Below are 22,785 nucleotides of genomic sequence, written 5' to 3' on the forward strand. Positions count from 1 at the left end.
CAACCTCCACCCCCCATTCCCATTCCCATTCCTTCCCCTCCTCCTCTCCCTACCCCTCCCCTATTATTCCCCCCTTCTCCGCGTTCCCTTTCTTGCTCGACGACCCCCCCGACAACGCCCCAGACCGGAGACTTATCGACTTGAACCCATTACTGAAGCGCAACTTATGGCGGAGCCCCGTCTCCATCAGCAGCTTGGACAGACAGGGCATGCTGAAGATGAAGAAGCCGCAGGTCATCTCGGCGCAGGCCCAGAAGAGGAGCGGGCCGATCATGTACATCTTGTCGGTTTCGGTGGCGAAGGAGATTGTGTGTGCGAGGCGGAAGATGGCGGCGATGGAGGCGCTGGTTTTTTTATAATGGTTTTAGTTGGTTTCATGAAATTGAAGGGAGAGAACAGGATTAATGGCCAGACAGATAACAAACCAAATCAGGAAATAAGAAGGCAGAAGGAAGAAGGAAGAAGGAAGAAGGAGACTCACAGTATACCAGCCCCAAAAATAACCGAAACACCACACTTCTTATGCCACCCCATCTGCAACCCCCAGATCAGCCTCTGCGGGAGCACAAACATGCTCACATCCGAGACGACCTGCACGCTCGCCGAACACAGCATCACGTCTGGCAGCGAGTAGCATTTGCTCGGCACGTAGAAGTTCCAGATGGCCTCGTGCGGGCGACACTGCATGTTCAGCAGGATGATGCACAGGATGCCCCAGATGCATTGCAGGGCGACAATGGCCATGCAGCCGTACCAGAAGAGGCTCTTGGTGCGGTCGACCAGGACAAAAACCCGACACCAGTCGATCAGGATGGCGGTTTTGATCAGCGGGAGGACGGCCGAGTAGCAGCAGCCGTAAACGAGGATTAGCTGATTGGTTGGTGGGGGGCGTTAGTTGTGTTTGGGACATTGGGCTTGGGGTTTGGCGTGGTGAACACACCCAGAGAGGCCGAATCAAGTCCCCGTTCGTCATATTCCACTCATGAACATAGTACCCCGGGGTCCGTATCATCTCGTACCCCGCATATGCGGTGCCCCAGTATGCGCCCTGCGGGTGTTAATGTGGAGCGACTAGTCGATGGGTCAGGGACGTACGTAGGCGCAGATCGCGAAGACTATGTCCGGCAACCGGTTAGTGAATCCTTCGGATGCTATGATTATGAACCCCGAGGCAGGAGGCAACCTACCATCTTCGACGCGGACTTTCCGGTCCAACCAGAGCCGGACATACGACCTCAAGCACAGACACGACGTCGCAATGATCATGCACACCGTAGTGATCCCCCACGCGTAGCTGTTCCGATTCGGTGGGTTCTCGAAGTTGGGCGTGACGCCGTCCGGGGCCGGCATGGCGGGCGCCGCGAGAAGACGGGCCAGTTCTTCTGGGGAAAGCGACATATTGGTGACCTGGGAAGCATGAAGGTGCACAGGTGGTGGTGGTGGTGGTGGTGGCCATCATGATATATAATGGTGTTGGCTGGACGTGTCACTGCTCCTCTGGATACAGAAGACATAAGTACGTTCGTTTCCCGATTCGTTCATTTCCACATCCATAATATTACAGGCAAACTAGGCCAATCATCGATTTGCTGTGGCCTGTGCCGGGCTACGGCCTCCTTTGCAGTGTTGATCTATGCCCGTTGCACTGCTACGGCGTGGCTCCTGCAGGCGGCTGCCAACAGGCGGTGAGTTGATAGGTCCGAGGCATCTAGTTGAGGGTCTGTGGGTTCGCGCGGCCCACTTCCTTATGACAGGTGCTTGGCCTCATAACTAGCCGTCGACTAGGGGCGTTGCCTTCTCGTTAGGATGCGGGGGTTGCGAGATGGTCCGCTGACGCCAAGCGAGGGGCCATTGAGATAGCCGGTCCAAGACAGAAAGAATCGGCGAAACTCACGGAGAAGAATTGCGTCGGTGATTAACAGTAACCCCGGGGATTGAGCCCTGTCTATATATGGACTTGGCACCCCCTCCCTTCCTGGCATTGTGTCTGCTCTCTACTCACGATTCACACCCCTGATCCAAAATGGCCTCCAGTGAGTTGCCCTGTCCTCTCTGTCGGGAGGGAATTGACACCGACAAGGTTCAGGATACATCGACGCCCAAGCGTCCTTGCAGGTCGAGTACCCACCCAAAGCCGACCTGCGGAAGATGATTGCGCAGAATCCACTGCCTGCGATCGCGCCCGGACTCATCGATCCGGACTCGATGGGTGAAAATCACCTGCCGACCGAACAGGTCAACGTCGCACTGGATCGACTGAACGCCGCACTTGTCGCAAATGATGCCACGGCCCTCGAGAGATGCTTCTTCGCCCCGCAGGCCTACTGGAAGGACCAGCTGGCGCTGACCTACCACTTGCGCACATTCTCGGAAGCGGGCGTCATTGCTGCGGCGCTTTTGAGGACAAAGGCGCTGCGTGGCGTCGCAGATATCGCGATCGACGGCGTCGCGCAGTTCATCCCGGCTGCGCCGAGTTTGGTAAGTACATGGGGGCGGTCTGTTGGATAATCGAGCTGACGGAGTAGCAATTCATCGACTGTGGCATTGTCTTCCGGACTGCCTCGCCGGCTGCCACGTGCAAGGGCAAGGTGATACTCTTGCCGGTCAAAAGCGGCGAGTCTATCAGCTGGAAGATCTGGGTCTTGAGCACTTTCCTCGAGAGCTTGGACCTCCAGCCTGAAGACGAGGGGCTGCTTCACCTTCCGGGTAGACCCCTGGATGGACTGGAGGCGTTCGAAACAGATGTCTTTATCATTGGAGGGGGGAATGCGTGGGTGGCCTGCAACAATCATCATGTCTCGCTGGGCGGAGTTCCTTGCCTCAGATCTTCTGCCATGCCGTCCAATACTAATTTTCGATCCTAGTGCCATCTCTCTTGCCGCTCGTCTGAAGGCCTTGGGCGTCGAAAGCGTCATGGCCGAGCGAAATGCTCGGGTTGGCGACAACTGGGCTCTCCGCTATGACTGCATGCGATTTCACATCCCGACGGCGTTCTGCGACCTGCCTTTCATGGGTGAGTATATCGATCCAAGGCGATATTCCAGCCTTTTCAGCCACCACGCTAACCGCCCTAGGCTATGATTCGCACCTCCGGGGCGCACACATGCTCACTCGCGACGAACTAGCTGCACAGTTGCGACGCTACGTCGCGGCCTTCAACCTCAACATCATCACATCCGCCGAGATCCAATCAACATCGTACGACAAATCCGCCCAGACGTGGAAGATCCGGTTCAAGACCCCAGCCGGCTCCTGCACAGTCATCTCCAAGCAGCTCGTGCTGGCGACAGGTATCAGGTCCCAGGAACCCAATATGCCGCACATCGCGGACAGTCACCTATACCGGGGAATCAGCATGCACTCCACGCAGTACGAAAATGCCAGACGGCTGCAGGAGCAGGGTGTCAAGGTAGTCCCCATCCACCACCACGAACACAAAACAAGCACCTCTAACCCCACCAGTCCGTGTTGATAATCGGCTCTGCCAACACAGCCTTCGACATCCTCGAAGACACCCACTCCTCCGATCTGCAAAGCACAATGGTAACCCGCTCCCCGACGTACATCGTCCCAGTCGAATATCTGTGCAACCCGCGCAGTCTGGGCGCCTACGACCACTCCGTCCCCGCCGCAGACAGCCTCTTCATGACGATCCCGGCCTGCATCGACGCCCAGTTCGCCCGGAACCTGCTCTCGCAACAGGCATCCGAAGAGCCAGATCGGTACGCCAGACTCGCACGCGCCGGGTTCGATGTTCTTGACAGCCGCGACCCGAGCTGTCTCCTAGCAAGTAACCTGCTCGAACGGGCAGGCGGGCACTATGTCGATGTCGGCGGAACCAAGCTCCTGGAAGAAGGTAAAGCGGGGATCAAATCCGCCGAACCGATCGCGTACACACCCACCGGATTACTATTCTCGGACGGCAGTACTCTTGACGCCGATGCGGTGATTTGGTGTACGGGGTTCTCGGACGCGAATGTGCGGGATACGACCGCGCGGATCTTGGGGAGCGGAGAGATGGAGCCCGACAGTAGGGACTTGCTGGGCCCGCAGGACATCGCTGCCCGCTTGGACGCGACCTGGGGCGTGGATGTCGAGGGCGAGATCCGTGGCATGTGGAAGCGCCATGTGCGCATGGAGAACTTCTGGGTCGCTGGCGGGTTTACTCAGCAGCATCGCTGGCATTCGAGGACGATGGCGTTGCAGATTAAGGCCGCGTTGGAGGGCGTGTTGCCGTCCGCTTATAGGGATACGCCGCGGGGGAGGTTGGGATCGGTGTTGTAGTTTGATGTTGTCTGTGGGTTGTGGTGAGTGGCTGGCGGGAGGGGTGGAAACAAGGAGAAGACGAGTGAAGTTGTAGAAAGAGTGGAGGGCGAGGAAGAAGAGGAGAGGGGATTGTTCAAGACCTGAGACATCAGGCAAACAACTGCCTCAGGCTGCTAGCAGTTCTACTCTTATAGCACAATATATTCATAGTCTACCTCATCATCGATTAATCAATACATCAAGACTACAACCATTACGAGTCCTCCAATCACTCGTAACGACCCCAATTACACCAACGCGACATGCGGCGGAGACATCACAACATCACCATGAAAGCCCCATCCAGGGGAGAGCACAAAAATTCTATAGACAGAACGCAAAAGGGTATATGGCGAGTCATGGAAGAGAGGGAAAAGACGGCGCTGGAGATGTCAAGACGATAGCTGTCAATAGAAACCGGTCTCGCCAGCAGCTATTAAGTTTATCATGTCATCATCAGGCGCGTAGTGCGCCGCTCGGGGAAGCGTCGAGCCGGCGGGGGGGCCCCGGCTGCCGCGTACGGGCCTTCGGGGGGACCAGGGGGGCGCAGCCCGCGTCCACGTCCGCGTCCTGGTGGTCCCATGCCGGGGGGTCCCATGCCGGGGCCCATACCAGGGCCCATGCCAGGTCCTGGGTAGCCTGGGGGCGGAGGATATCCACGGCCTGACGGGGCCAGCGGGGACGGAGGCATCGTGGGACGCCGGGGACGAGGGGGCGGGGTGGCCGCCGCGGCTCGTCGCGCGTCACGCTCGCAGTACACCTGCCCATACCACTCGAAGTAGTCGCCCTTCAAGGGGATCTGGCAGGTGCGACACTTGAGGCAGTCCGGGTGGAACTTCTGGCAGTCCGCCGGCCCGCGGCCCCGCCGTTCAACGGTCTCAAGGTACTGGCCCTCTATGCCGGTGTGGCAGGTGTGGCACAGCGAGCCGTTGCGCTCGTGGTAGTGCTGCGCGCAGTAGGGGCGGTCTTGCAGCACATAGAAGTCCGCAGTCTGAAAAGGGGTGCGGCAGTGGAAGCAGACAAAGCAAGCCCGGTGGTAGCGGCCGGTGAGACGGCCGTCCGCCGACGAAACCGACTTGCCCAGGATCATCTCACCACAGCCACGACATGGGCCTTTCGGACGAGGCGACGGGCGCGGCATCGGCGCCGTCGTGGACCGCGCGATGGGTCGCGGCTCCTCTTCCACGGGGGACTTCTCTATCTCTGACACCAGCGACAGGCTCCCCTGGCTTATGGCCGGGTCCGTCGGCGAGTCCGGGCTGAACAGCGTCTCGGGCATGCGCGGGGGCTCCAGCGCGGTGGGGCTCTCGATCACCGGTCGGCCCAGGACGGGCTGTTCGGTTTTCAGCTTGTCCATGACCGGGCGTTGGTCAGACGGTTTCCGTCGCGACATGCTGGCCTCTGAGGGCAGGCTCGAGAGGGAGGTGCCGCTGCGGGTGTCCGAGGGGGAGGAGTCGGACGAGGTGATGGAGCTGTCGGCCTCCTCAGGCACATCGAGGCCCAGGGCACGTGCGAAGTTGGTCACGGAGGCACTGCCTTCGCTGGCCGCATCCGAGTTCGTCCGCTGGCTGGCACTCCGCTCATGCGAGCGCGGGACTTCCGCGTCGGTCGGTTGGAGGAAGTCCGAGCTGGGCGGTTTGAACGCTTTGTATTCCCCGTTGGCGGGGCTCGCGGGCGAAGCCAGTGGTTCAGCGGGAAGTTCGAAGTCCACTGGGGGTCCGTACGAGCTCTGGGCGGGACTCTGGAAGAACAACTCGGCGGACCCGCGGGTGCTGCTCAGCCGGCCGGAGCTGTGCGAGACCCGCAGCGCGGCCGCATGGACATGGTCGATCTCCGCCTTGGCACTCGCCGGCCTGTCCGGCGTGCCGAAGTCGAAGCCGCTGTAGATTTCGCCCCGACCTGCGCTCTTGTCCGCCAGTCCGGTGACGGACGAATCTGAGGTTCTTGGTCGGAGCAGCGCCTGCGGGGCGGCTGACGGGACGGGAGGGGCATCGTCCAGATACTTATAAGGGGCGACGCTACCAAACGAGGGCCGACGGCTCGACATGGCCGTCGAGCGTTTCGAGTTTCGGTTTTCGCCGTAGCGGGTGCTTGCGAGGGAGGTCCGGTAGCTGCTCTTGCTGTCGATCGAGGCCCCGTGTCTGTGCATGCCCGGGGGGTCCTTCGGGAGGGGCGGCGGGGGCAAGTCTGTCGGGGGTGGACCGGGATGTGCCTGTGTTTTTCCGAACCGGGGGGATGGCATTGGCGGTGATGACTCCTTCACATCCAGCAGGCCGTTGGGACGTCGGTCCGACATGGATCGAGGGAGGGGAAAGGACGCAAAGGCGGTTTCGAGATTGATCGAATCCGGGGATTGCGGCTCATCTGGGAGGGGAGATGTCTGGCTTCGTTGGAGGGCACGAAATGGGGATCGGTTGCCGGTGGAGAGAGGGGACGGGACGAGGGGGTCATTGTTATTGACTGGACTCGCAGGATGTAGAAAGGGACGATCTGAAGGGAGTGTTATTGCGTGAACGGATATAGAGAATGTACAGGACCACCGCTCGCGCGATCAGGGACACATACTGGCTATGGCCGGGTCGATACGAGGCGGCGGGCCCGATCTCCCGGGCTTGGACCAGCCATCGCTGGGTCTCCTGGTCGGCAAAGCCTCGTCGGACTTGGGGGGCGGCGGGGGGGGAGATTGGGGAATTGGCGATGGGGCTGCAAGGAGGATGAGGGTCAGCATCTTCGGGGAGCGGCACAGGGAATGGAGATAGGTACCAGACACCGGTTTGGCACAGACGTGATCTCCCATGGCGGAGATCTCGACGCCCATTCCGCAGTTGGAGCATTTGATCATGGGCAGAAAGCCCGTATCCATGATGGAGGCCATACTGGGGGAGAGGGAGGGGGAAGGTCTGGAGGCACAGAAGGATATCCACCGGTCGCGTACTCATTGGAATGAGCGACGGTCGACAGGCAGGAGGAGGAGATTGAGGATGGACGACACAGCCAGCACCGGGGACCTCAACCGGGCAATGCAGGCAGGCCTCCTGGTGTGGGAGAGTCAACCCCAGATGTCAGGATGGGAGATCGATCCGGAGGGAGGATGATGTTAGAGAGACATGGATGGAAGTGGTGTGGTGTGTGTGGTGTGTGTAGTGGTGGTGAGTGGTGTGTAGTGAGTGGTGGGTGGTAGATGCTGGATACAGAAAGCTGAAGAGGAGAGAGCACCAGCCATTGTTGCTGCTTGGGGGGGGGGGGGGTCCATCCAAAATACTAATAGTGTAGGCTAGTGGTCTAGTGGTGAGAGGCAGTGGAGCCTGGCGGCCTTCCTCGTGTGTTCGCGGTTGGGCCGATCCACGAACCCTTCCGCCGCCCCGCCCCCTGATTGGCCGCTGGCCGCGCGCGCTGTGTTTGGCCCGGCGGTCTTACTGTTCTAAGCAGCTGCTCTCACTACTAAACCACGCCCGCTGACTAGATAGATACACTACGCCGCCTCTCCTGTTGCTGCTACTCCTGCTACTCCTGCTACTCTCGCTACTCTCCTTCTAGCCCGACACGGCTCACTCTGCATCATCAGTGAGGCTGGTCCCTCCTCCCCTACTCTGACGGTCTGACGGTCTGACGGTGACCGTCTGTCTCACTGTCTACAGTCTACAGTCTACAGTCTACTGTCTGGGTCTGGGTCTGACAACCCCCGACTCTCCCCAAACCAGACTATTGATCGCGTTTCGTCTCCCGGTCTCTCCCCATGCTTCCACCCCCCTTCCAGAGTTTGAACTGCCTGTGACGTTTATTTTTATCCACCCCCTTTTCCCCCAATCAGTGTGCGACTCCCGTCGATTTTGACGTTCGCCCGATAGATAGTGCCTGCCTCAGCGTCCTAGCCCCTGAGCCATCCACCGCAGATCTTCCTTCAGGGGCAACCGTGTCGCGACCACCACCATTCGCCCGCTTCCCCAGTTGGCTCCAACTGGCAACCTCTTCCGCCCCATTCTTCACACGCGCTCGAGCCCCGTCTCCATCGGGACGGCCTTGGTCGTTGTTCTGCCATGGCTGGTCGGTCTTCCTGCTCGATTTCTGGTGATCCCGATTCCTGAGAATGAGTGCCTCGTCCGTCCCCAGCACCGTGTGGCTGCCTGGCAGCCATGCGCCTGGTCCCTGCTCGAGATATCATCTCCAACCCGACCCCCGCCAGATCGTCGACGGGCAAAGTCTAACTCGGAACATTGCCAGGCAAGGGGGACCATGGGGGCCAGCGATTTTCGCTGTCATTCCATGGTCGAGCCTGCCGATCGGGTCGCAGCCTGCCTGTCACGGCGGCAGATACATTGCTGGAATCGCCCGAATTTCGAGAAAGACGGGGGTGGGTTGCCCCCAAACAAGCAGCAAGCACTGCCGGTAGTCGTCCAGGGCATCCCGGGTTGCGACGCAGATCGAGCCTCCTCTTGGGTCTTGGCTCTGCAGCACCAGGAACCGACGATCTGCGTACCACGGCTCGCGCCCGGTGGTACGCAACGCGGCAATTGCAATTCATGCAGCTTGCAACTGAACAATTGGGATGGCATGCTTCAGAGGATCTTATGATCGCATGCGCAAGCCGTTTCCACGGGATACACGGTCGTACCCGGTCTGATTGGCCCAGGGGCTCCTCCACCCGCTTCCACGCAAGCAATATACGGGAATGGGTCGTGTGGGATCGCGTACGGACTCTTCGATGTCGACAGGGGTAACTACTATCTATGGTCGGATCGCTGCTGCATGGTGGTGAGCGATGTCGAATCGGGTGGTTTTCCAGGCGCATTGCCGGGCGAGCCGGAGCCGGGGTGGTAGTGGCCAGGAACCGAATCGTAGACACGGTACGTCGTACAGACGACGGGGATGGAGGACGACTTCCGAGTCGCTGTAGCGTAATCCCCTCGCGGCCCCAGGCAACTTCTGCCTTGGTGCCTGGTTGATGCCCGAGGCCGCGTTGCTTCAGTGCCTGAGGGCACCACACCACGTGATCCCATCCTGTCCCCCACGAGGGTCTAAATTGGTGCAATGAGATTGGTGGCAGTTATTGCTCAGCTACTTACGTACTAGCATCTAACTATCTATCGACAGACCCTAGCGATCGAATCTCACCGTGCAGTGGGGACCAGGCAGCATCGTTCTCCGTTGTCATGCAGGCATTGGCGATGATTCATTCAGGGGCGCGAAGCAACCATGGGCCTCCTGCCGAGCTTTCCGCCCTCACCGCAACATCGGGACGAGTCCTCGACGTACTCCGTACTGTTTAAGTACAGGGAGGATATCTACTGGCCAGTGTGTATGATCTATCTAGTTAATGTAGGTCTCAAGTACCAGGTACCGAGTGTCGCCGCACAAGGCCTCCGCACAAATCGTCTTCGCCCTCAGGTGTTGCGAGCGGAGCCCCGCACTATTGGCGACGATGGAGCCCAGGCCACCGGCCGACCCGGGCTGAGCAGAGAGTTGTTTCACTCCTGGTCCTATCAGCCAGGCTGTCGGGAATGAGGCCTCCGCTTATGGCACTATGTCGGCTATCCTCTGGCTAGCGCCGAGGGACACGTTGACAACTGGCACTGTCAGTGTCAGGAGTCAAGACTCGGGGGACATCGCTGTGATGGTAGTTAGTTAGTGTGGACAGTAACCTGTCGATGGTGGTTATCAGTGGGGCATTGGATACATAGCATGTGAGTAGCATGTGAGTAGGGGCAAGACAGTCAAGAGGCATTGAGACCCATTGACCACTTTCCAGGTCATCAATGGCAATGCTGTGGCCAGGTATCCTCACCGCAACGCTGGCCCAAATCCGGGCTCGGTTGGAGCAGACGGGCTGTCATTCGTGCCTGGCCGGGGATGCGGAGCTGGACGGGTGCGGATCCGGCGGCAACGTGACTGCCGGAGGGCGGAGAGCGGGAGTTCCGGGGTGTATAAGTACAGTCCCTCCCTCTTCCCCTTTCCTCTCTCTCCCCTCCCCCCACCCCCAACCTCTCTCAATTCAGTCAGTCAGTCAGTCAGTCAGCCAGCCAGCTCAATTGCTCCTCATCCTCTTCATCCTTCGATCACACTCTCCGAGGCGTGATCCGTAATACCGTCAAGATTTTCTCCACACATCTCAACTCGTACGTCCCCCCCCCCCCCCCCAAGATGGCAGGAAGCAATTGGACCTTCCCAGCTGAGCTCTGCTAACTCCTTCCAGGCGGCACCACCCGTTCAACGGCCGGCGCACTTCCAACCGTGGTGGAGCACCGGACAACGCGTTATACATCCAGTAAACAACTCGCGTTACACCCCTCTCTATCAACGCAATGGCTCCCCACGCAAGTTCGGAAGTCGCCAATGGCGCCGTGAACGGGTCCGCTCATTCCGCCCCGCTGTTTACCGTCAACTCTCCCAACGTCGAGTACACCGATACCGAGATCAAGAGCAAGTATGCCTACCATACCACCGACATCACCCGCACTGCCGACGGCAAGCTCGTGGCCACCCCCAAGGCCGCGACCTACAACTTCAAGGTCGACCGCAAGGTCGGCAAGGTCGGCATGATGCTGGTCGGCTGGGGTGGAAACAATGGCTCCACTGTGACAGCGGGTCTCATCGGTAACCGTCGTGGCCTCGAGTGGGAGACCCGCGAGGGCACCCGCGCGTCCAACTACTACGGCTCCATGGTTATGGGCTCCACGATCAAGCTGGGTACTGACTCCAAGACCGGCGAGGAGATCAACGTGCCGTTCCACGACATGCTGCCCATGGTCCACCCTAACGACCTGGTCGTCGGTGGCTGGGACATCAGCAGCATGAACCTGGCGGACGCCATGGACCGGGCCCAGGTGCTCGAGCCCACCCTCAAGCAGCTGGTGCGCAAGGAGATGGCCCAGATGAAGCCGCTTCCCAGTATCTACTACCCCGACTTCATCGCCGCCAACCAGGAGGACCGCGCGGACAACCTCATCGAGGGCTCCAAGGCGTGCTGGGCGCACGTGGAGCGGATCCAGCAGGACATGCGGTGAGTTTGCTGTCTATTTCTTTTGATGATCTGTTTCATACTGACTTGAGCAGCGACTTCAAGGCTCAGAATGGGCTGGACAAGGTGATCGTCATGTGGACGGCCAACACCGAGCGGTATGCGGACATCGTGCCCGGTGTCAACGACACGGCGGACAACCTGTTGAATGCCATCAAGACGGGCCACCTGGAGGTTTCCCCGTCCACTGTCTTCGCAGTGGCTTGCATTCTGGACGGCGTGCCCTTCATCAACGGGTCCCCCCAGAACACCTTTGTCCCCGGCGCGATCCAGCTGGCGGAGAAGCACCAGGCGTTCATCGGCGGCGACGACTTCAAGTCGGGCCAGACCAAGATGAAGTCGGCGCTGGTGGACTTCTTGATCAACGCGGGTATCAAGCTCACGTCGATTGCCAGCTACAACCACCTGGGCAACAACGACGGCAAGAACTTGAGCTCTCAGAAGCAGTTCCGGTCCAAGGAGATCTCCAAGTCTAACGTGGTGGACGACATGGTGGCGGCCAACCACATCCTGTACGCGAAGGACGAGCACCCGGACCACACTGTGGTGATCAAGTATATGCCGGCGGTGGGCGACAACAAGCGGGCGCTGGACGAGTACTACGCGGAGATCTTCATGGGCGGCCACCAGACGATCAGTCTGTTCAACATCTGCGAGGACTCCCTGCTGGCGTCGCCGCTGATCATCGATCTGGTGGTGATCGCGGAGATGATGACGCGCATCAGCTGGAAGGGCGAGGAGGGCGAGTACAAGGGCTTCCACAGCGTGCTCAGCGTGCTGAGCTACATGCTGAAGGCGCCGTTGACCCCGCCGGGCACTCCGGTGGTGAACTCGCTCACGAAGCAGCGCAGCGCGTTGACCAACATCTTCCGGGCGTGCGTGGGTCTGCAGCCGGAGTCGGAGATGACGTTGGAGCACAAGCTGTTCTAGCTGTAGCGTTGCTACACAGCAGCGCCTTTTGAGGCAGCCTCTGCAACTCTAGCCGATTCCTGGCTGTCAACTGAGCTATTCTTCAGCTGTCCGAACTAGTCTTATCCAACTATAGCCACTCATTAATCCACATCATCCTTAGATGATATTGACTATCTCCATCTCCTACGGACACCCACATTACTACCATCGTTGAACGGTATTTCTGGACTGAATCCCGCCCGCCATTCGTAGATGCTCTTTCTTCCACACTTCATCCCTTGAGAGTAATATACCCTATTCCTGCCCCGATGCCGATCCCAACATTCATGCCACTCACTTCTTCAATGTTCAGATCAAGTATGATGTACGGAGTAGACATCAATACACCCCCTTCGTACGTACTCGACTAACCTAACTCCAACTAGCAGAAGACAACCGTAGAAGAGCTTCTCTGGTCAGAGGCAGTACAGAAATGAAAAATTGGATTTCATGGATGAAAAAGGGCCCTATCTCTAGTTACCTATTTGTCGCTTGTTTCATTACATCATGGTATTATTGTGCGATTCTGCTCACCCTGGTAGATCTCGTGAATGTTCAATCTAGGGATCTTTGAATGAGATCTCTGGATCTGTGGATCTGCGATGAACTTAACTACTATATAGCCCAGACTCTATTCTATTCTTCTTTTACTCCCAAACTTCATATGTAGTCCAGACATACTTCATATACTACATACGTACCTCTCCATCCAATCCACAACACACCATCAACACAGATCCCATCTCATCTCACCCCCAACTATCACCATCGCGATCTCCCCCTAATCCAATCAATGATACATCTCAACCCCTCCCCCGCCACGCACCTCCTCCATATCCCTCCACTCCTTAGCCGCATCATCATCCCCCTCGGCCTCGTCCTCGGCCTCGCCCTCTCCCTCGCCCTCCCCATAACTCCTCCCCTCGACCAACACCAACGTGCCATTCTCCCTCAACCCCCCCAACCCCCCCTCAACATACCACTGCCACCCACCGCCCGGCTGCCCAAACCAGGGCAGAATCTCGCCCTCGACGGCATCAAACTCCGCGGTGACCCGATACCGCCAGTAATTATACAGGGTGCTATTAGCGAACTTGTTCAGGTTGCCGGGGGGGATGGACCGCTCCGCGAACGGCGTGTCCGCGGGGGCGAGATAGCTGCCGTTGGCGGTGCCGAAGCGGTCGACGAAGCTGCCGACGGGAGGGCTGCCGGGCTGGGCGCAGCCCTTGAAGCCCAGGTTGGGCGGGTAGATGTAGCCGGCGTAGGCGAAGGGGTTGGAGGGCGGCGGGGAGAGGGCGGGCGAGGTGAAATTCGCCCAGGTGCAGAGCCAGTCCGATGGGCATTGGGAGTCGAGCGGGGCGTAGGAGGCGAAGAGGGTCGTGAAGTTGGAGGTTGGCTGGAAGTTCGCGGGCCCTAGGAGGATGTTGTTGCAGGTGCAGTAGCTGCAGTAGAAGGCGGAGGTCGTGGTGTTGGTTGCGGAGGGGGTGATGTTGGCGCAGGGGTCTGGGTTGGGGCAGGTGAAGGTGGTGGTGGTGGTGTCGTTGATGGGGGGAGGGGGGTCTAGTAAGGAGGGGGGTTAGATAGATGGGGGGTTAGATGAAGGGTTGGGGATGGGGATGGGGATGGGGATGTACCTGGCTGGCGTGGGAGAGGGAGATGAGGAGAGAGAGTGGCAGGAGAACCGCCTGGGAGAGCATTATGGCTGTTGGTTGGTTGGTCTCGCTGGACTAGAGGAGGTCGAGGATGCGCTTGAGGATGGGGGTGTGTGATGCGTGATGCATTGGGACATGTTATATAGCACTTCAGGATCTAGAATGGGAGGGGATGGGATGGGATGTTGAGATGTCCTTGCTATTCATGACTGGAATGTGGTAATGGGAGGAATCCAGCACATTGTTCGTATAGATGTAGAGATCATTTCTTCCGCTTCAAAGGAATACTATTTCTGGCTTTGTATATTGATCAGGGACCAATCGGGTCAATTGCCCTCGAGCTATGTGCCATGTCTGGTCTGCAAGGGACTGTGATACATTCCACGCGACCTTGGGTTACCATGCGCCAAAATATTTGACACATGATTGATTGAGTCTGGGATCAGGAAGCCCTATATGGGGGTAGACTGGTGTCTACAACATTGCATGGCTGTGCTCGTCTGCCAACAGCAGGCCAGGCTGGTCAAAGTTCGTCTAGGTTCGATTTTCGAAGTATATCCCAATCCTGTGTTGCTCATTCTCAGACGCCGTGCACACTATTGGTTGCTGTCGGCAGGCTTTCTGTTTAGAAGGTGCCGGGGTTTGTTGGGGTTTGATGTGAATAAGAGTGTAAGTGTGATATCCTGATAATCCTGTCAGGGGCGAAGCTGAAATACTCGGGCACAGCATTGTTGTATGACGGCAAGATGCCAGAGTAAACAAAAATCCAGGTTAGCGGTATGCCTGAAGATGGATCTAGCTTTTGATACTTGCTCGGTTTGCGCAGTCCATCGTGTAGAAGATGGCTCAACGGTACCCAGAATCAAGTTGTCATGGCGCGGATATATCTTGATCGGAGATTTATACTGACTCACATCCCCTCAGTCGCCCAAGCAATGGAAGCAGACACGCGTACACAATCCGTACCGACACGGTGCATCCGCGACGGCTAGAGGGGACGGTGAGGGGAATCTCCAAATCGAAGTCACGCTTCTTTCTCGGGCTTCTTTCTAGAACCATCCCAGGCTAGTTAGTTAGTGTGACTCCGTCCGTACTTTGTAATCAACGGTGAGCGCACGGGCCAAGGCGGAAAACATTGCCTAAGTAAGGCAGACAGTCTAAGCATCGCATCGCCTGTCCCAATGGAGACATCAAAGACCCGACAGTGGAGATGGAGTGGATTGGTCCTTATCATATGCCTAGGGGAATATCTAGGGATGCTGGGATGGTCTTCCTAACAGGGTGTTGAGCTGAGTAGTCAGTCTGTCACTGGTAGGTGGGTGGCTGCTCTATTCTCAGCGGACTGGCCTGTTGGAAGCCGTAGCCGGACCCTCCCTCATCAGTCATGCTGCGGGGATGAGGGGCTGTAGCAGCAGCAGCTGAATGGAAGATAGCTGGGAGGTATAGTGGTATGAAGTGGTACGGACGGGAAGGCAGAGAGAGAGGAAAGGAAATGCCCCTCACGCCCCTCTCCGCCTCCCCCTCTTCTCTTCCCCCCTCATCGGCCAACTCCACTATTTGCCGACTGCCTTCCAATTTATTCCCGCCGCTCCCAAGCTTCATCCCTCCTTTCTCTTTCTTCTTCCTCTTCCTCTTCTTCCTCCCCCATTCACCACCCACCACCCCAACTCAATCATCATGGCCAGCACGGTCGGACAGGTGAGTCCCCCTCCAGTGTCCCCCCCACCATATCTCCCCATGAACGCGTGCTAACCCATCCAGACCATCACCTGCAAGGTAAGCTCACCACCGCATCAAATCTCCAGACAACATACCAATTATACCACAATCTAGGCGGCAATCGCCTGGGGTGCCGGAGAGCCCCTCTCCGTCGAGGACGTCGAGGTCGCGCCTCCCCGCGCCCACGAAGTTCGCATCCAGATCCTCCACACTGGTGTCTGCCACACAGGTCGGTCTGCCACACCGCGGGATCCACCACACCAAAGCTGACCCGCCAGATGCCTACACCCTCTCCGGTAAGGACCCTGAGGGTGCCTTCCCCGTCGTCCTCGGCCACGAGGGCGCTGGAATCGTCGAGTCCGTTGGCGAGGGTGTCACCTCGGTGAAGCCCGGCGACTACGTCATCGCTCTGTAGTATGTGGCTCGTATCCCTCCCTCCCGTCGCTGCTGTCGCTAACGGATCAGCACCCCCGAATGCCGCGAGTGCAAGTTCTGCAAGTCCGGCAAGACCAACCTCTGCGGCAAGATCCGCGCCACCCAGGGTAAGGGTGTCATGCCCGACGGCACCTCGCGCTTCAAGGCCCGCGGCAAGGACCTGCTGCACTTCATGGGCACCTCCACCTTCTCCCAGTACACCGTCGTGGCGGACATCTCCGTCGTGGCCGTGACCCCCAAGATCCCCACCGACCGCTCCTGCCTGCTGGGCTGCGGCATCACCACCGGCTACGGCGCGGCGGTCGTGACGGCCAAGGTCGAGGAGGGCTCGAACATAGCCGTGTTTGGGGCTGGCTGTGTCGGTCTGTCGGTCATCCAGGGTGCGGTCAAGAACAAGGCGGGCCGGATCATCGTGGTGGATGTCAACGACGACAAGGAGGCGTGGGCGCGCAAGTTCGGCGCGACGGACTTTGTCAACCCGACCAAGCTGGGCGGCAAGACCATCCAGGAGCAGCTGATCGACATGACGGATGGCGGGTGCGACTACACCTTTGACTGCACCGGCAACGTGGGTGTGATGCGGGCGGCCCTGGAGGCGTGCCACAAGGGCTGGGGTGAGAGTATTGTCATTGGCGTTGCGGCGGCCGGCCAGGAGATCTCCACGCGGCGTGAGTACCTGCCGTTCTTCCGTATACCGAATCTGAGTACTAACCTGAGCAGCCTTCCAGCTGGTCACCGGCCGGGTGTGGAAGGGATGTGCGTTCGGTGGCATCAAGGGCCGCACGCAGCTGCCGGGGTTGGTTGACGACTACCTGAGCGGGCAGCTGAAGGTGGACGAGTTCATCACGCACCGCGAGGGCCTGTCGGACATCAACAAGGCGTTTGAGCAGATGAAGGCGGGTGACTGTGTTCGTTGTGTTGTGGATATGTCGTAGCTTACTTAGGCTTCGGTCAACCAATTCTTTGATGTTCTAGCAGACAAGGCTCCTGTTAAATATACGTAGCGGCCAAGGTCCTCGGGGACCTTGTAGACATCAAAGGACTGGGATCGAACAGGCTCATTGGCACTGATCCTCATCCTCATCCTCGTCGCCAACCCCCAGCACACTATACCTGATTGTTTCAACAACACTCTCTAACCAACCATCACAACCAATCTCATATTCTGTTTTCATATCAGTCAGTATATCAGTACCCACAGATAACAAACGCCAATCCTTCCCCATAATGGATTCAACAGCCGCTCGACAGCCCCGAATCGCTATCCGGACAACGTCCGAGAGCAGGTCAGCGCTTACATACGGACCAGATCCCGACAAGAGGGGGAATGAGAGGGGTTTCTGATCGGGTTGGTTTCCGCTCCGGCATCGGGCTGATACTGCATGATTGATCACTATCACTGTTACTATCACTATCATGGGCATCAGACAATGCCAGACACTGAACTAGTTAAAGTACACTACTAGATGGTTTGTCTGTCTGTCTGTCTATCTCTAGAGCCCCTCTCTCTGCCACTATCTACCCCTCTTTGGTCAACTAGACGAGCTTGAGCTTGTTAGTCGGGTATAAGTACGGGTTTATTCTACTACTACTACTGCTACTACTACTACTACTACTACTACTACTACTACTACTACTACTACTACTACTACTACTACTACTACGACACCACCCTCAACACTCACACCCAAACAACCAAAATGACCACCTCCACCATCACCAACATCCCCCTCCCAGAACCCTTCTCCTCTATCCCCCGCCACCCCCTAACCCTCTATCCATCCCCCATCCACGCCCTCCCCCGAATCACCGCCGCGCTCGCTACCACCCCCACGCCCTCCTCCCCAGGGGCAACCATCTACGCCAAACGGGAAGACCTCACCTCGGCCCTCGCATCGGGGGGCAACAAAACCCGCAAACTCGAATACCTTCTCCCTGACGCCCTCGCTCAAAACGCCACGACCCTGATCTCCATCGGGGGGATCCAATCGAACCACACGCGCCAGGTCGCCGCCGCGGCCGCGGTGGTGGGGCTGAAAGCCCGCACCATCCAAGAAGACTGGGTGCCGTGGTCCGACGCGGGGTACGCGCGGGTTGGCAACATCCAACTGTCGCGATTGATGGGGGCGGACGTGCGGCTGGATCCGTCCGGGTTCGGGATCGAGCACAAGGAGACGTTGAGGAGATTGCAGGCGGAGTGTGACGCGCACGGGGAGCGGACGTACTACATCCCTGCGGGGGCGTCGGACCACCCGTTGGGCGGGGTGGGGTTCGCGCGGTGGGCGTTTGAGGTTCGCGAGCAGGAGCGGGAGATGGGGGTGGTTTTTGGGACGGTGATCGTGTGCGTGGTGACCGGGAGTACCTTGGCCGGGATGATTGCCGGGTTCAAACTGCTGGAGAAGCTGTATCCGCACGAACCGACACGTCGGGTGCTGGGCATCGATGCCAGTGCGAAGCCCCAGCAGACCCGTCAGCAGGTCCTGCGCATTGCGAAGATGACTGCCGTGAAGATCGGTCTCCGCGAGGACGATGTCACCCTGGACGATGTCGAGCTGAATGAGGACTATCATGCCGGGGTGTACGGCGTGCCGGATAAGAGGACCTGGGAGGCGATCGAGTTTGCGGCGCGCACCGAGGCGTTCATTACTGATCCGGTCTATGAGGGGAAGAGCTTTGCCGGGTTGATGGATTTGGTCAGGAGGGGGGAGGTGTCTGGGAATGTCCTCTTTGCGCATTTGGGGGGGCAGTTGGCGTTGAATGCTTATTCCGAGGTGGGGGCTGTGAAGGAGTGAAGGAGTGAAGGGTACTCCTCTAGACATCTACACTATCTAGCATCTACAGTCTACAGATAGCCCCAGTGGTATATCAATATACTACAACCCCCTCAAGCCAGCAGTGAAAAGGTATGGATCATAGATTCAGAAAAAAGGTACATAACTCCAAATGCTACATTCCATCCCAATATAATACAATCAGAGCAGACGCAGACACAGCTGCATCCACATCCATATCTACCACCACCCCAACCATCAGATCATCCACGCCACGCCAAGACCCCGAGCGAAGAAGCGATGTCACGATTGCAAAAAAAATCTAATCTTTTATACAGAACCCGCAGAAACAAAATGCAAACGGAGCAAGAGCGAAAACCACGGTCATGTCATGTTGCAGGCAAGTTTGAGGTAGACAATCCAGGCAGACAGGCAGTCCAAGCGGAGTAGACAGTTTACCGCCCCGGCAGCTGGCCCTGCATCATGGCAGCGTTCTGTTCCTGGAAGCGTTCGTTCAGGCGCGCCGACCCCTTCATATACTTGTCGACGCAGCGCATAACGCAGCCCTCCTCGCGGTTGACGAGGGACTTGGTGGTGAAGTCGTTGACGCAGTCGTCAAAGCACTTCTGCACGAGCTTGGAGTACATCTGGGAAAGTTAGTTTGGGGGCAGGGATGCAGTGGATGGGGATCGATCGGGGGAGGGAGCGAAGGGATGGGTCGGGGGTGGGTTGGACGCGTGGGGATTGGGATGTAGGTGAAGGGTTGGAGGATAGGGGTCGAGTGTAGGTTTGCATTGCGTGGTATGTGTTCGATGTGGATTGGATAGCAAGCAAGGTGGTGGATTGTGTATGCTCATGTTCTGCTGGCAGGTGCACGTACGGTCATGAATTCCTTCAGCTGCTTCCGCTCCATGCGGTTGGCGAGCTCGCGCTGTTCCGAGGCGTTGAGTCTGGCTGGTCAGCGACATGCGTGTGGAGGAGCCGGGCAGACGCCCGCAGGCAAACACTCACCCTTCCATTGTGATGTGGTCTGGGGTTGATTCAGCTAAAGACAGCGGGTGAATTGAGCTGGCGGGAAGACGGACGGACGGTCGTGATGACGACCGCTCCGGAGCTGCTCGACGCCGCAGGCTCTGATGGGTCACGTGGACCGGGTCATGTGATGTAGTTAGTTAGTTAAGTAGTTAACTAACGTAACTCCGTGCTGACTCAGTCCGCTCTTATGCTGTGCTCATTTCTGTTGCGCTTACTTATGTTGTGCCAACTGATGCGGTGCTGACTCAGTGCTGAGTCAGTGTGATTTCCTGCTGACTCAAATCTGACTCAACCACTCCGGAACCGACAGGCAGAGCGAGCCTGAGAGCCTGAGCCTGGGACTTGGACTCCGCGGTTCCATCCTGCGGCAGGTTAAAAAAAGCACAGCATCCTGGCCCAGACTTCCGCCTGCCGGGAACCATGGTTGTCGCCACGAAGGACTCGAGCAGCGTAACCTGTAACCTGACCTGCAGGGGCACCGACGAGGGGGTTCTCTAGGTTCCTTAGGTTGTCGGGGTTCTCTGGGATATCTACGCACTGCACGTTCCGGGCTGCGATCGACACCGACAGTGCTCGCCTGACGACCGATAAGCTTGGATGGCTTCTGGGGAAGAAGTTAAAAGGCCTGTAGTCAGGTTCCCAGTCCTGGTCCTGACCACTAGACAATGGGGCCTGAGCCATTGTGACATCAATAGTTCGGCGCGCCAAAGTCAAACTCGCCCCGACCCAGGACGATGAGGTGTAAGTAATTGAGTGAGTGAGTGAGTATACTATACTATACCTACCGGGACCGACGCCAGCGGGGAAACTACCGAGTCGCGCTCGTGCAGCCCTCGAAGCGGTCCGCAGGCCTGGTCTCGAACTCTCCTTACGGCCTGGATGGATGACATCACGTCGACTTGGGTGTCACTGGCCTGTTACAGATGTTGCAGACTCGACCCCCTAGTACGGAGGACACTCTAGGCTTCACGACCAAAGCCAGCCACCTGGTTGCTGTCGGTCGGTTGATGCCCCCTACCCCCAACCGCCGATCCCCATCCATCCGCGGAATCATGTTCACGGGTCGTCCCCTTTCTATTTCCCTCAGTCGGTCAGGCAGTCCGTAGTAGGTATGTATCTATCTAGGGGCATGTCGTGGTCTGTCCGTCCGTCCGGACGAACCCCCCGGGCCAGCCAGACTCCAGCCGTCTGCCACAGCACCAGGCCAAACTAACACTAGACGCGGGGTCAGTTTTCTCTCGGGCCGTTTGGGATGACAGCCACACCAGTCGTGGTTGGAGAACCGCGGTAGGACCCTGATGGTGCGGCACCGTCTCCCTCCATGCTCCTCCGCCAGGAGACTATCGAGGACGCGAAGACCAGGAGTCGGAGTCGCGGCCCTTCAGCGTTGCATCTGGTGACTGCCCGCGATCCAGGGCCATATTTTTAGCTACGACTGTCGGTTCTGGGGGGGAGGGTTGGTTGCTGGTCTTCCGGGTCGATGGAGCTTGGCGGAGGGTCTCATTTTCGGGCGGATCATCGCCTGTGGAGGTGACTGACTGGCCCAGTAGTGATCTGGGTTCGAGGGTTGTGTTCTTCGAGTCTGAGTCTTCGACGGATTCGCGATCCCCGTCCGGATAAAGACTAAAGACTGTATACGTAGGCGGATAGCCTCATGTCTCACTGGCGCCCCAACCATCGTAGGGGAAAGATTGAAGAACGGCCTAGCGAGCCGTAGTGTGCAACTAGTCGAGGACCGTTCGGGCGACTAGATCCAGGGCCAGGGCCAGAACCAGGACCGCCGGCTGTTGGAAGCAAAAGAAGGGCCTCGGGTGGGCACCACACCAGCCCTGGATCCCTGGGTCGGGTCCAAAGGGCCCTCCCTCCCTTCTTCCAGACGGCCAGGGAGCTTGGCGGGCGGGGGGTGTGGATTTCAATTTCCTCGAGCAGCGTAGGAGGAGAATGAGGAAGGAGGACGAGGTAAGTAAAAGAAGAGGATGAGGAAGAGAAAGAGGAGCAGCAGACCCGGGATGGATAGATAGATCGATGACTGGTCATGCTCCCGGTCCCGCCTTCAACTCTCATAGACTTGCAGACTCTCTCACACACCTCACTTCCTCTCTCTCTCTCTCTCTCTCTTTCGCTTCCTCTTCTTCAACTCATCCTCCCTCCACTTCTCACTTCTTCCACTTCTACTCCCACTCCCACTCCCTCCACTCCTCCCACTCCCTCTCCTCTCGACCTCCCTCCCTCCATCCCCCCCTCCTCTTCTTCCTCTTCATCCGCTTCAACTCCCTCCCTCCTCGGGGATTATCCACGCCAGTCTCACCATCGTGACCATCCCACCGTCATCATCATCATCATCAACTCCGGGTCCCCTTTCCCTGGTTCAGATGATGGTCATTGGTTTCATCCCCAGACCGGCCAAGAAGCACCTCGTCTGCTCACTCACGCACCCACCAACCCGGTCGGGGGCCTCAAGTCAGCCTCTCAGCAGCCATCGATCGCCCCCCTTCACCCGGAGTCGTCGTTCTTAGAGTGCTCGTGGACGCCCTGCCTGATTTGCCCCGTGGCCGACCAGCACCAACACCACCACCACCACCACCACCAACCACCCTTTCCCCCCCTCCCACGACTCCTACATAGGTGCCATCCTCCCTTCACCTCTCTTCCTCCCCCTTCCGTCTCCTTCGTCGATTCCTCCCTGCGCTCTCCGCGGTCCAGATTCCTCAGACCGTTTCACACCTCTGTACGTGTTTCGGACGGCGCGGCACTTCAACCCGCTGCCTGACTGGTCCTCGTGCTATTTTGGGATCACGCCTCCCAGCCCCGGAATTTCTCGCGCCAACACAAGGGCGGTGACGGAGCCCTCGGTTTTAGCAGGGCCTGGTCCGGTCGCTTCGCTCTATTTCTATACCTCCCC

The 22,785-nt window shown here is 58.2% G+C and overlaps 10 protein-coding genes across 10 annotated transcripts; 5 read left to right on the top strand and 5 right to left on the bottom strand.

Moving 5' to 3' along the window:
- Positions 1-49: 49 nt before the first annotated feature.
- BO70DRAFT_431053 (uncharacterized protein) lies at positions 50-1,398 on the bottom strand (the record flags this gene model as incomplete). The annotated part of the gene is made up of 5 exons (XM_025548210.1): positions 50-344; positions 482-870; positions 941-1,048; positions 1,096-1,115; positions 1,188-1,398. 5 exons carry the CDS (start codon positions 1,396-1,398, stop codon positions 50-52), a joined length of 1,023 nt encoding a protein of 340 aa, XP_025397198.1.
- A 540-nt stretch (positions 1,399-1,938) lies between these two features.
- BO70DRAFT_340820 (FAD/NAD(P)-binding domain-containing protein) lies at positions 1,939-4,490 on the top strand. Its single transcript, XM_025541306.1, has 6 exons — positions 1,939-2,033; positions 2,087-2,478; positions 2,526-2,770; positions 2,865-3,013; positions 3,075-3,409; positions 3,463-4,490. Exons 1-6 carry the CDS (start codon positions 2,024-2,026, stop codon positions 4,282-4,284), a joined length of 1,953 nt encoding a protein of 650 aa, XP_025397199.1. The 5' UTR covers positions 1,939-2,023; the 3' UTR covers positions 4,285-4,490.
- A 260-nt stretch (positions 4,491-4,750) lies between these two features.
- Positions 4,751-7,540, bottom strand: BO70DRAFT_388841 (uncharacterized protein; the record flags this gene model as incomplete). Its single annotated transcript, XM_025546023.1, has 3 exons — positions 7,069-7,540; positions 6,871-7,008; positions 4,751-6,795 (listed from the first exon to the last, which is right to left on the bottom strand). The coding sequence occupies exons 1-3, from the start codon at positions 7,178-7,180 to the stop codon at positions 4,751-4,753; spliced, it is 2,295 nt and encodes a 764-aa protein (XP_025397200.1). The 5' UTR covers positions 7,181-7,540.
- Positions 7,541-8,206: 666 nt separating this feature from the next.
- BO70DRAFT_100732 (uncharacterized protein) lies at positions 8,207-9,296 on the bottom strand. The gene has a single exon (XM_025537788.1). The coding sequence runs from the start codon at positions 9,092-9,094 to the stop codon at positions 8,507-8,509; it is 588 nt and encodes a 195-aa protein (XP_025397201.1). The 5' UTR covers positions 9,095-9,296; the 3' UTR covers positions 8,207-8,506.
- Positions 9,297-10,274: 978 nt separating this feature from the next.
- BO70DRAFT_364148 (inositol-3-phosphate synthase INO1) lies at positions 10,275-12,697 on the top strand. Its single transcript, XM_025543740.1, has 3 exons — positions 10,275-10,418; positions 10,496-11,302; positions 11,356-12,697. Exons 2-3 carry the CDS (start codon positions 10,605-10,607, stop codon positions 12,248-12,250), a joined length of 1,593 nt encoding a protein of 530 aa, XP_025397202.1. The 5' UTR covers positions 10,275-10,418; positions 10,496-10,604; the 3' UTR covers positions 12,251-12,697.
- Positions 12,698-13,061: 364 nt separating this feature from the next.
- Positions 13,062-14,347, bottom strand: BO70DRAFT_412203 (TNT domain-containing protein; the record flags this gene model as incomplete). The annotated part of the gene is made up of 2 exons (XM_025547309.1): positions 13,062-13,831; positions 14,302-14,347. 2 exons carry the CDS (start codon positions 14,345-14,347, stop codon positions 13,062-13,064), a joined length of 816 nt encoding a protein of 271 aa, XP_025397203.1.
- A 1,189-nt stretch (positions 14,348-15,536) lies between these two features.
- BO70DRAFT_381288 (bifunctional alcohol dehydrogenase/S-(hydroxymethyl)glutathione dehydrogenase) lies at positions 15,537-17,012 on the top strand (the record flags this gene model as incomplete). Its single annotated transcript, XM_025545461.1, has 6 exons — positions 15,537-15,621; positions 15,685-15,699; positions 15,757-15,871; positions 15,921-16,056; positions 16,108-16,745; positions 16,798-17,012. Exons 1-6 carry the CDS (start codon positions 15,601-15,603, stop codon positions 17,010-17,012), a joined length of 1,140 nt encoding a protein of 379 aa, XP_025397204.1. The 5' UTR covers positions 15,537-15,600.
- A 765-nt stretch (positions 17,013-17,777) lies between these two features.
- On the top strand, positions 17,778-18,869 carry BO70DRAFT_340831 (putative 1-aminocyclopropane-1-carboxylate deaminase; the record flags this gene model as incomplete). The annotated part of the gene is made up of 1 exon (XM_025541307.1): positions 17,778-18,869. The coding sequence occupies one exon, from the start codon at positions 17,778-17,780 to the stop codon at positions 18,867-18,869; it is 1,092 nt and encodes a 363-aa protein (XP_025397205.1).
- Positions 18,870-18,994: 125 nt separating this feature from the next.
- tim9 (protein transporter TIM9) lies at positions 18,995-19,927 on the bottom strand. Its single transcript, XM_025543741.1, has 3 exons — positions 19,860-19,927; positions 19,729-19,798; positions 18,995-19,495 (listed from the first exon to the last, which is right to left on the bottom strand). The coding sequence occupies exons 1-3, from the start codon at positions 19,865-19,867 to the stop codon at positions 19,304-19,306; spliced, it is 270 nt and encodes an 89-aa protein (XP_025397206.1). The 5' UTR covers positions 19,868-19,927; the 3' UTR covers positions 18,995-19,303.
- A 1,942-nt stretch (positions 19,928-21,869) lies between these two features.
- On the top strand, positions 21,870-22,739 carry BO70DRAFT_100869 (uncharacterized protein). The gene has a single exon (XM_025537789.1). It carries the CDS (start codon positions 21,919-21,921, stop codon positions 22,651-22,653), a length of 735 nt encoding a protein of 244 aa, XP_025397207.1. The 5' UTR covers positions 21,870-21,918; the 3' UTR covers positions 22,654-22,739.
- Positions 22,740-22,785: the final 46 nt, after the last annotated feature.

Source organism: Aspergillus heteromorphus, assembly GCF_003184545.1.
Source record: "Aspergillus heteromorphus CBS 117.55 chromosome Unknown BO70scaffold_22, whole genome shotgun sequence".
NCBI lineage: Eukaryota > Fungi > Ascomycota > Eurotiomycetes > Eurotiales > Aspergillaceae > Aspergillus > Aspergillus heteromorphus.

Bases quoted from the DNA above. Each gene is read 5' to 3' on its own strand.
- BO70DRAFT_340820 (XM_025541306.1), top strand. The intron at 2,479-2,525 runs GTAAGTACATGG...CTGACGGAGTAG, and splicing joins TCCCGGCTGCGCCGAGTTTG to CAATTCATCGACTGTGGCAT. The intron at 2,771-2,864 runs GTGGGTGGCCTG...TTTCGATCCTAG, and splicing joins ATCATTGGAGGGGGGAATGC to TGCCATCTCTCTTGCCGCTC.
- BO70DRAFT_100732 (XM_025537788.1), bottom strand. From the start codon at position 9,094: ATGCGCCTGGAAAACCACCCGATTCGACATCGCTCACCACCATGCAGC.
- BO70DRAFT_364148 (XM_025543740.1), top strand. From the start codon at position 10,605: ATGGCTCCCCACGCAAGTTCGGAAGTCGCCAATGGCGCCGTGAACGGG. The intron at 11,303-11,355 runs GTGAGTTTGCTG...TGACTTGAGCAG, and splicing joins CGGATCCAGCAGGACATGCG to CGACTTCAAGGCTCAGAATG.
- tim9 (XM_025543741.1), bottom strand. The intron at 19,496-19,728 runs GTACGTGCACCT...TAACTTTCCCAG, and splicing joins AGCTGAAGGAATTCATGACC to ATGTACTCCAAGCTCGTGCA.
- BO70DRAFT_100869 (XM_025537789.1), top strand. From the start codon at position 21,919: ATGCTCCCGGTCCCGCCTTCAACTCTCATAGACTTGCAGACTCTCTCA.